This window comes from Natator depressus, chromosome 1 (genome assembly GCF_965152275.1).
Source record: "Natator depressus isolate rNatDep1 chromosome 1, rNatDep2.hap1, whole genome shotgun sequence".
NCBI classification, from domain to species: Eukaryota; Metazoa; Chordata; order Testudines; family Cheloniidae; genus Natator; species Natator depressus.
Window position 1 is genome coordinate 60,161,185 of NC_134234.1, and position 11,801 is coordinate 60,172,985.

The 11,801-nt window shown below is 41.3% G+C and overlaps 1 protein-coding gene across 2 annotated transcripts in view; it reads right to left on the minus strand.

Moving 5' to 3' along the window:
• Positions 1-10,649, minus strand: part of GTF2F2 (general transcription factor IIF subunit 2) — a 136,592-nt gene extending 125,943 nt beyond the window's left edge. Inside the window, exons 1-4 of one of the 2 annotated variants that reach the window (XM_074961238.1) lie at positions 10,422-10,649; positions 6,536-6,609; positions 6,018-6,036; positions 4,815-4,959 (exon numbers count right to left, since the gene is read on the minus strand). In XM_074961238.1, the coding sequence (XP_074817339.1) occupies positions 4,815-4,959; positions 6,018-6,036; positions 6,536-6,609; positions 10,422-10,487 (304 nt within the window). In that variant the 5' untranslated portion in view covers positions 10,488-10,649. The remainder of the gene's footprint in view (positions 1-4,814; positions 4,960-6,017; positions 6,037-6,535; positions 6,610-10,421) is intronic. The other variant, XM_074961229.1, reaches the window with a different exon arrangement.
• Between the last annotated feature and the right edge of the window lie 1,152 nt (positions 10,650-11,801).

Consider the following 11,801-nt stretch of genomic DNA (forward strand, 5'->3'; position numbering starts at 1 on the left):
ATATCAGTATACAAGCCTATCACATATTTTTTACGTTATTTCTTCACTAAGCAGTGTTAGTCAGACAGACATGCTGTTAGGTCCCACTGAAGTCAACAGAAGCATGATCAGGGCTTGTATCATTAAAATCCTTTTGAACACAGACAAACCTTAAAACAGACGAAAATTACTACTGTGAAGGGTACATCTACACTGCAGGTCGGGGTGTGATTTGCAACTCTCGTAGACATACCAGTGCTGGCTTTAATCTAGCTAGCTTGCTAAAAATAGTAGCAAGGAAGAGGTAATGTGGACTTCTGCTTGGGCTGCTCAAGCCCACCTAACCCCGTAGGTACATATTCACTTGAGCCGCCCATGCCACTGCGCTTTCACTGCTATTTTTTATAAGCTAGCTAAATTAAAGCTAGTGAGAGTAGTCTATACAAATTGCAAATCAGATCCCTGGTCCCAGTGTAGACATATTCCACAACTGCAGCAATGCCCAAAAAGTCACAGTTGTGAAAAAGGCTAATATGATTCTGGATTAATGGGAGTGCCAAATGTAAGATATGGGAGGCGACTGTCCCATTCAATCTGGCACTGGTGAGGCCTCAACTGGAGTACTGTGTCTAGTTTTGGGTGCCAAATCTTAACATGTGGACAAACTGGGGAGAGTTAAAAAGAGAACAACAAAAATATAAAAGGTTTAGAAAATCTGACCTATAGGGAAAGATTTAAAAAACAAACAAACAAAAAAAACCCAACTGAGCATGTTTAGTCTTGAGAAAAGAATAACATCTTGATGAGGGGTCCTGATGACAGTCTTCAAATACTTTCGGGGTTGTTATAAAGAGGACAGTGATCAAATGTTCTCCATGTCCAGTGAAGATTGGACAACTAATGGGCTTAATCTGCAGCAAGGGAGATTTAGGTTAGATATTAGGAAAAGCTTTCTAACTATAAGGATAGTTAACCACTGAACTAGACTGCTAAGGGAGTGGAATCTCCATTACTGGACATTTTAAAGAAAAGGTTGGACAAACACCTGTCAAGGTCCTGCCTCAGCACAAGGGACTGGATATGACGACTTCTTGAGGTCCCTTTCAGTCCTACATTCCTATGATTCTTTGAAATACACTAGCTACTTTCCAAACACAGAGGAAATAGAGTTCCCTGCTCCAAAGACCATCCACCACTCTAAGAAGACAATGAAAGGAAGTGTGTGGACGGGGGAAACAATACCCAAGCAAACTAATCTGGCTGATGACAGGTACCTCTTGCCACTTACATTTGTTTTCAAATTAAACAAGGCAATAAACTCCTTACCCCTTACCCTCCTTTCTTCCCTCCACAATTCAATCCACATCTTTTGTCATTGTAATTTCTAGATTCAGCTCCAGTGTCTGTAGGCCACTCTCTTCAAATAAATTAGCAGTTCATACATAAGATAAATAATGAAATGGGCATTGTGGGAAAAGTAGGTCTTCAGGAAGGATTTAAATGAGACATTAGTGACTTTACAAACCAACCCAGAAAACTGCATTGCATGCATAGAGAGTGCCATGGAAGAACCACAGACTGTTGTTGGGTAAATGGACAAATTGTGTAACAACACATCACAGGGGGGTGGGGAGGTGGGTTCACGTCATGAGAGATGAGTCAAGGCTATTTAGGGCTTTGAAGGCTATTGCAAGAAGCTTGAGCTTGATGTGGTATAGAAGACAGAGGGATTCCCATATAGATTCTGACCAAGTCACCTGATGAGCATCAAAGATGATCCTATTGGTGGTGGCATATATAAACCAAAGTGGAATGATGTGTCACAGTGCTTCCTTCAGTGAACTACTCATATGAGTAGAGTTACACAGGCTAAGACTTTACAGAATCAGGATGTAACTAAGTTTCACATAAATGATTTTCATGGATTCAGTTCATACAGCACACACAGATGAATACACAATCAAAAGACGCTAGCTTGGGTTGTAGAAAAAAAAAAATGTAATTTTAAGTTAGCCATACATGAATACACAATGCAGCCAGCTTTACTCAGAATATTGCTAGAGTGTGTTTTAAAAAAAGTCACACAAGATATTCTTTGCATCATACACAAAGAATTTTCAAAGGCTTGTAATTTGGTTAAATCAAAACTAACTTTTCCAGCAGAACACCCACAGGTGCACTCTTAATGGTAGCTATTTCCATGCCAAATTTCAGTTTAACATCCCACGCTATTTTGATACTACAATTGTACAAGAGAGGGTTGCAATGGTTCTCTTTCACTTTTCCAGTAACAAGGATTTCCTCCCCCCCACTTATAAGCAAAAATAGTTGAATCTTATTTTGGGACGTTTAAACAAATATTCATCTTAAAGTACAGACCAAACTTGAAAAATTACAGCAAGTTGTAAGAGACTGAAAAACAGGGGGTCAAAACATTAACCATTTCACAACTTTAACTATACTGGTTGCTGCTGCTCTTAGTTTATTAATCAACTTGGCTCTTAAAATTGACGTTGAGGACTTTCCACTGCCCCTAAACAAAAAGGCATAGGGATATAGATTCCTTATCTTGTTTGCAGAACTTTTTTCCCTTAAAGAACAAGTATGAAATGGAATAACTTTTTCATACTCAGAAACAATGCACGATAGAGCAATTATGATCTAAGTACTTAGGGGCGATCACATCAGAAAAAAATATCAGTGTTGACAACTGAATGAAACAAAAATACATTTGATTTCACCTACTGAATAAATGAATTTAGTTTCCAATTTACAGAAAACTAAACCATTCTACCAACCTTTCTGTATACAATGTAAATCAGTTTTCTGCGTACCATGGTGCCCTTGCTAACCGAAGCACAATTCCTCTAGCAATTGATTTTGGGTTTATCGAATTACATTTTCCATTATGTTGACTGAGCATACTAATCACCGAATGGATATTAAAGGAACCCACCCAGTCTGCTGCTAACTATGCACTTTATACTAACTTAGACTGTAAAACTTAGAATATTTAGCAATTCAGTGGACTTCCCTTCTTTCAAAAGGGCATAACCCATTCTGAGAGATCAGAATTGTGTATTTATGGCAAGCAGTGCTTCATAAGAAGTAAAGTTGATGATCATTTATTTTATCGTGAAAGACTCCTCAGATTTAGCTAAAACATTAATGCCAAGTTCTGGTCTGGCTTACACTCCAAGATTGCACAAGAGGTAAATCAGGGGAGAAAGTGGCTCAAAAAGCCTTTCTACACATTCTTCTCCATTAAAAATGAGAATCAGTATTATCCCCAGGTATTTTTTTCTTACCCCACCTTATTGTCTAATCTATCTGACGTTCTCTAGGATACACCTAGTCAGATAGCAGATGGAAAGTGTAATAGGAATCACTCTCATATAATTACCCACTCTAATGCGGAAATTTAAATTTTTCCATTTCATTGCCTTATGACAGACACAATGCAATCATAAATGTGTGCCATACAGGGACATGTATCACCATCAGTTCATAGCAATAAGTAGGTCTGTCCCTTACCCTTTTTTAAAAAACAAAACAGTATCTCAGAGACTTGTGAACAATCCCATGCATATTTTCTGGTGTCAAATCTGAAGCCTAATTATTACACTTCAAATGTCACTGTTAACTATTCCATTGTTGAGCATTCATATTCAGGGAATGTGTTTATCCACTCTAAGATATAGTGACAGATATTTGGGCAAGATGCAACAGGGGCAGCTGGTTCCTGGCCAGCCTTGCAGGAGTGGAAAATGAAGAATTCAAACCATCCAAAAATCCAGCGTATCCAAATGTACACCTCTGACCCTGCCCAAAAAGGGGAGGGAAAGCATCATAAACTTTATTTGCCTGATGGGGACTCCCAAACATTCCAAGATGCCTGAAGCCCCAAGTATCTTCTACTAAGCTTTCAAGGCATCCAATCTCTCTTTTCTCCCACCTTATTTTCTATGACGCTGCCATACATTTACAGTATACAAATCTGCAGCACACAAAGTTTGGGGACTACATAACATTAATTTAGTATCAGAACAGCCAACCAGCAAAGGGAAAATATACTGACTATTCCACAAGAGGAAGGAGAGCAGTGAAAGGGAGGGCATATCATAATTTTGATGTTTCCATCATATAATTTAGGCCTAACATGCTCATAGAATGTGGTATCCTGAAAATTGCTACTGTAATATCAGTGACCTACACATAATGTAGGTCAAGGAATTTGAATCCAATAGACAAAAATACAGTTATTTTTCCTGCGTGCCAAATACCACATTACTATTACACTTTCTGACAAAGTAAACAACTGGAAAGTTCGATGAATAACCGTTAATATTCACTGGTCAACAAGACACTATATCAAGACTGATAGAAAAAAATGAACATAATTCAAAATTGATTTTCATCACACTGTAGCTAGATTCCTGACAAATCTATCCTTTCCTCCAAAAGAAGTGTTGAGCAAAGCAGCAGTTTTCTGCTGGGTCATCCTATCAGAAGCACAAGTTGTGATGAAACCCAAAGGTTTTGTACTGTACTCCATTCTTCCTCTCTGAGCTGTTCAGAAGGCTGGTATTGGAATGTACAATACAGTCCTTTCTGGAGACATTTCAGGCTCTTACTCAATTAAAAGAAGAAAAATAGTCAACTAGAATGAAGTGTTATGTGCATGTATGTGACCATAAAACAAAGCTGAAAGGTCTTTATTTTAGATCTATCAGTTTGATGGTGTCCTTTTAACCAACTATCATGCTGAGATTATGTATCTACGCAAACATGCATGACAGGAATTATATTAACAAATAATTTTCATTCTAACTTACCTGCTGAGCTTTCTGTAAACACTGTTAACGTCTGTCCTCCCACACTTTGCAAAAGAAATGGATGTTCTCTGGGTGCACTGACTGAAGCAGGTTTCCCTCCAATATCACTGATACTTGCAAGATCTTCATTCAAAGTAAATGAAACCTAACACCCACAATGAACATAATATTAGTACATAGACCTTTTAACTACATAGATTTTAGAGCTTAGGAAACAGGAAACGAAAGAAAAATGAAATAGTACAATACAATTTTGAATTGTTCAAATATACATCGGGGATCTAATTTTTAATATACTAATCTTCTGAAATATTTTATTCAACATTTTCACATAGGATTATTTATACAATTTACTCAACAGATTTTTATTATCTCCTCTTGATGTCAGAGAACAATTAATTGCATTTCATTATTTTTAAAAATGTTTGAGAACCTAAGATAGTTATACCTTTCAATGTAGATATTTTAAACGTTTCACACAGCTACCTTCACTTTTGAGAAAGTGTCAGCAGCATATATTACAGCCAGCTATGAGCCTGAACAAATCCCAAAGACAACTGGAGTCTCTCCACGTATTCCAATGAGAGTTAAATCAGACTCTAAGATGGTATATTCAGCTTTTCCCCACTGCTGAATTTTTGCTAAGTCTCTTCCAATTCAATGTGTTGGTTGGCTCTGGGGTTTACTGAATCATGCTGCTACCTTCCCATCTAACATGAAAGGTAAAATACCTGGTAAAGCTATTATTCATTCAATTGCTAATAAAAGAAATTAATCAACTGCCTTTGCAGATGAAAAGACCCTCAAATTCCCTAATACTTTATATTTAACAAAACTAATGAATTAATACCAAATATGATATGGTATATTTTGAACTCTTACTTCTTTGTTTCCAACTTTTTCTGCTTAATATTAATACCTAGCTCTTATATAGCACTTCTCATCAGTAGATCTCAAAGCGCTTTACAAAGGATATTAGCATCATTATCCTCATTTTACAGATGGGGAAACTGAGGCATGAAGCGATACGTGGCTTGCCCAAGGTCACGCAGTAGGCCAGTGACAGAGCCAGTCTCCCAGATCTCCCAACTCCCAGTCCAGTGCTCTATTACAAGTACTATAAGAGAAATGTACACTACTTTAAGCAACACTAAAGTTCAAAATATAACACATTGATAGCCTTTGGATTTGGTAATTACTTACTTCTGTTCTTCCTTGATTTCTGTAAAAGAAAATATTTAATATTTTAGTTTCCATAATCTAATTTCACAGGTTTGGCTCCTCTGATAACAGCAGCAACCTCAAATTCTAGCTTTGTTACTGTCTTCACTCCTGAGCTACCCAAGGACAAATGGGAAAATCAGCAGGAGCAAATAGAAGCAACACAATAGCATATAAATAAATTGATGGAGATTCTTTATTTAGATGGGCCTATGGCCGACGTCTATGAAATCAGAAATGGGGTTCTAAAATATATCCACACACACCAGTATAATTTTTTGTATTCATATTGTTTAGAATATACAATGATAATCACTAGGCAGCTATATTTCAAGCTTATTAATTTCATAGAAATAAACCCAACTTGTACTTTCAATAAATATTATGCAATATAAGTAGTACTTCACTGCAATACACTATTGTACACTAAACATAACTTTTTCTATTTCTGTAATAATTCTAAGAAATCCTACCAAAAAAAAGTATGGTGAACTACTTACTTGGCAATCCTCAGCTTCCCTACTTCACCCCTTCCTGAAGCTTTAGTCCATTGTTGTGACAAGTACTTGGGGACCTAAAAAAAAAGAAAGAAAGAAAAAGAAATTCAGGTAACTATGCAACAGATAGTTATATCCAAGATTTTTTTTTTTTAATTTAAAAAAATAACATCTTTTTTGTATTGCTTTCTTTACAACAACAATCAAAATACACTGCAGATTAATATTTCTTTGCTAGGGAAGGCAAACAGAAGAAGTCAGCACCAAAAATTGATCATATTTAAACTTTCCAAAATCTACCAAGCATAGCCTAAGATGTATGACTTAAATGAAACTAAAAGAGGTGATTACATATTGCAGCCTTAACACTTAACAGGACATCTGACTGACTTGTGGAACAAAAAAGGAAGTCATGTTTTACTAACCCCAAGGCCATACACTAAAAAAGCGTTGATGTACAATGTTCTTTTTATGCTCTTCTTTTGACACTCACAATGCATCAGATGCTCCAGCAAATCCACTTTTATTTTTAGTTTTGTAGCAATCACTTTCTAGGGTTTTACTAGTACAGTAAAGTCATTCCATATTTGCATTTATAGCCACTGTAGAAAGTATATACAACTAAAGGACTGCATACTTTGTTGCTTATGTAGGAAGAGCTGCACACCCAATGAGAGAGAGAAGCACCCAACACAATGGGATCCTGATCCATGACTATGGCTCGTAGGTGCTATGGAATACAAATATTAAATAATAATATTAAGCCACAACCTGTGATGTATAGGCAGTATCAGGGGGCACCAGTAAGATTTATCTGCCTGCAGCACCAATCAGGCACTTGGTGGGCCTGATTTTCCCTCACTTATATCGGTAGAAATCAAGCTTTTCCAGATTTACATTTTCACCAACCTCAATAGGGTTCTGCCTATTGCTGCTCAGAACATTCTCTGAAATTTTGGAATTGATACAACATGTTCAGAAGTTGTCACGTTACACACAGAACAAAAAAAAGATGCCATTAAGTGTAGGGCCTCGCTTCACCCAGCTAAATCTGTAGTTGTATAGTGGATGGGATTATGCAATCTACAGGAAGACAGGAAATGTTTTACACAATAAAACACCCACTATGGCGGATTTCTTTTAATTTTAGCAAGAACAATTAGGAGGATCAGTTTTCAAAAATCCTTTAACAATCCTGAATATAGTGTATGGAAACATTGCAATTTGTTTCTATAAACAAAAACAGAATTCAAATAATTTTAACTTGGATTTTGGAAAAGGGATTCCCCAGTTAAGGTCTGACCCGAGGCCACGAATGAACTAACAGCATCTGAACAAAACATATATAAAATACTTAAGATTCTAGAGACATGGTCTTTATTCTTGGCTGTGTAGGTAGGGATAATACTTCTCCCTCACAATTTGTAACATGACCATGTGGGAAAAGAGATGACATAAACCAATACCATTTCAAAATAAAATACTCCCTAATTAGCACAACCTACTTTTCTATATTTTGCACTCTAAAACCTCACAGCCTTAGTTGTACTTACTTTTATTGCATATATTCCTAAAGCACCCACCAATGTAATATCTGGGCTATTATTGCCTATTAAGTTGTCTCTCTCTGGGATACTTTCTATATTAGCTCCACACATTCTAAAGGGAAACCAGGTTAGCCAGAACTGTTTTTCCAGCAAGTCTTTTCCCCAGAAATTAATTAACAATTTCAACATTGTTATGCCTGCTCTTCATTAGCCAGGGAAATCGTGTTGTGAACTGTTGTGGTAAAGCAGCGCTACACAAAACATTCTATTGTTTAAAGAGAAATATTTTTTTTTTAATTAAATCCACCAAATGATCATATTATTGTAGCAAAACTGATTAAGTCCCACCTATGTTGTGATTCTTAACATGCTGGGGGACCTACTTACAAAAGTTTGCCCTGGTTTAAAATTCCAGTTCAGACGGTCTGCTATCTCTCCTTCGGGTCTGAATTGGATTTTAAACCAGGACGGTAGGGGAAAACCATGCATAACCCTTTTACACTAGCAAACTTTATAGCTGTAATTCACAAGTGTTGCGGCAATGGTGTTCCTAACCTCTCTTTGTCAGAGGGTGGAGATGGATGGCAGGAGTGAGATCACTTGATCATTACCTGTTAGATTCACTCCCTCTGGGGCACCCGGCATTAACCACTGTCGGTGGACAGAATGCTGGGCTGGATGGACCTTTGGTCTGACCCAGTATGGCCATTCTTATGTTAATGGTAAAAAATTTAACATGGGCAGAATTTACATGTTTTTACCATTGTATCATCTAGCCTGTGATTACACAGTGGTAAAAATGCCCAACTAATTGTAGGTTTCAGAGTAGCAGCTGTGTTAGTCTGTATCCGCAAAAAAGAAAAGGAGTACTTGTGGCACCTTAGAGACTAACAAATTTATTTGAACATAAGCTTTCGTGAGCTACAGCTCACTTTATCGGATGCATGCAGTGGAAAAAACAGTAGGGAGATTTTATATACACAGAGAGCATGAAACAATGGGTGTTACCATACACACTGTAACAAGAGTGATCAAGTAAGGTGAGCCATTACCAGCAGGAGAGAAAAAAAACCTTTTGTAGTGATAATCAAGGTGGGCCATTTCCAGCAGTTGACAAGAACGTGTGAGGAACGGGGGGGGGGGGGGGTGTTTACTTTGTGTAATGACACATCCACTCCCAGTCTTTATTCAAGCCTAATTTAATGGTGTCCAGTTTGCAAATTAATTCCAATCCAGCAGTCTCTCACTGGAATCTATTTTTGAAGTTTTTTTGTTGTAATATTGCAACTTTTAGGTCTGTAATCGTACAGACCTAAAAGTAGCAATATTACAACAAAAAGGCTTCTGGACTCTGCGGCAACCCAGCCCTGTCATGAGTTAGAACTAACTAGGGGGCTCCTTCCTCACCTCAGCACACCTCCTCCCTCCCCTGATGTGGCTTTTATGCTAGGGACAACTGATTGCTGAGACAGCGCCAGTTCCCCCAGGGGTGCTGGTACAATTTGTACAGACTTAAAAGTCACAATATAACAACAAAAAAACTTCAAAAACAGACTCCAGTGAGAGACTGCTGAATTGGAATTAATTTGCAAACTGGACACCATTAAATTAGGCTTGAATAAAGACTGGGAGTGGATGTGTCATTACACAAAGTAAACACCCCCCTCCCCGTTCCTCACACGTTCTTGTCAACTGCTGGAAACGGCCCACCTTGATCATCCCTACAAAAGGTTTTTTTTTCTCTCCTGCTGGTAATAGCTCACCTTAGCTGATCACTCTCGTTACAGTGTGTATGGTAACACACAGCCACTGAAGGGGCTGGAGTCTCGCAGCTCTCTGGGCACGGTGCTGGCAGAGCAGAGAGCAGCCGCGGGACCTGCCCGCCGACTCGGGCGTTGGTTCGCGCCTGGCGAGGTCTCCGCAGCTCCGGGGAAACCAGACGAGCCTCTGCTTTCCTGCGGAGACCGTAGGGGCCGCCAAGGGGAATGGGAAAGTCACTCCGCCCACCCCCCCAAAAGCGAGAGAACCAGGGAACTGCTGCCGCCCCCTTCCCCCGCCCTTCATCCCGCTTCCTCGGGCCCCCCAGATGAATCTCTCCCCCGCTCCGCCCCGGCCCACCAGGATCCCCGCCCCCACATACCTCCCCCTCGCCGCCCCCACAGGGAACCCCGCCCCCGCCGCAGGGATTCCCGCCCCGGCGTAGCCTCGAGGCGAGCCCGGGTCTCGGCCCCGGGGAGGGAAGGAGCCGCCCCAGCCCGTGGCGGGGCCTCCCTCGCGAGGCCAGAAGCCGGGAGCGCGGGGGGACAGGATGAGTCGCTAGCCGGGCCCGGGCGGCCTCTCACCTTCACCAGCCACATGCCCGTGTTCTGCTTGGCCCCGGTCAGGTCCAGCTCCCCCCGCTCACTCATGGCTGCCCGGGCCCGGGCGGGGGACGCGGGGACACGCCGAACGAGCTCGAGGCGCCCGCAACCACCACGGCGATTGCATCCACCCGGACAACAATCAGCGGCTCACCCGTCTACGGCGGCCCCAGGCTGCCAAACTTCCGCGGTAAAGCGGAGCGAGGAGAGCGTTCCTCGCTTTCCCCGGGAAAGGGCGAAGAGGGAAGCGCGTGGGCTCTCGCGCTCCGGGGCCTGGTCCCTCGCGCTTCCTCTGGCAGGCGTAGGGGTGGGGCAGTAACAGGGGCTGAGCCAGGGGCGCTGTGGTGACTGACACCGCGCGGCGGCGGCGGCGGCGGCCGCCTAGGCGTTTCCCTCGCTGGGGGCTGCACCTGGAGCGGGGAGGCCCGGCGTGCTGCAGTAAGCCCTAGCGCCGGGTTGGACGCGTGGCAGGGCCACCCAAGCTGCCAGGGTAGGGAGGAGGTGAAAAGCAGGCACCGGCCTTGCCCCTGGCGGATTGAGTGAGAGGCCCCTGGAAGAGCTGGGTTATAGACGGTGCTTAATTTGTAATGAAAGGGGTGCCGGGGGTGAAGCAATGGTTTACTGTCATAACTGATGTGGCTACCCAGAGGTGGTGGGATATGAAGTGCCACACCTAGAGGTGCCCGGGCTGTACCCTGGCACAAACTAAGCAAGGGTTATAGAAATGCCGAGGTAGCCATTCCAGCAGGAGGAAGTCAGATGCATGCCGTTTTAATCAATAATGGTTAACATCAGTTAGGGTGACCAGACAGCAAATGTGAAAAATGGGGACAGGAGATAGGGGGTAATAGGAGCCTATATAAGAAAAAGGCGCTAAAATCGGGACATCTGGTCACTAGTGTACGTCAATAGTGTAAAAGTCAGCTACTTCACAGCATCCCCAGAACCTGGGCAGGACTGTGGAGTCATCAGGCTCGAGCTGTCAACTCAGATTTGGCCCAAAATTCACATTAAAAGCAAGCTTTTACTAGAACACTTTGGTGACAGTTCCCCAAATTAAAGTAAAACCTCATTGGGTACACGTATATTTAAACAAAGAATCACCCACTGCTGTGTTTGAAACCCCAACACTGCAACTCTAAAAGCCTGAAAGTGAAATGCAGGGCTTGTCTCCCTGGAAACTAGAACCATAATAACTAGGTTATTTGTAATTCCCACTTTTAGTTATTTCGGTGCAAGTCTTTGTGTGGACACTCTTATTTGAACTCAGTGGGGAGGATATTCAGCATCTCAGAGAAGTTCTGCAAGCGGCAGGATTTACAGATGATTGTTAATTGAGGCTTAGGGACTGAGTGTGAAGTG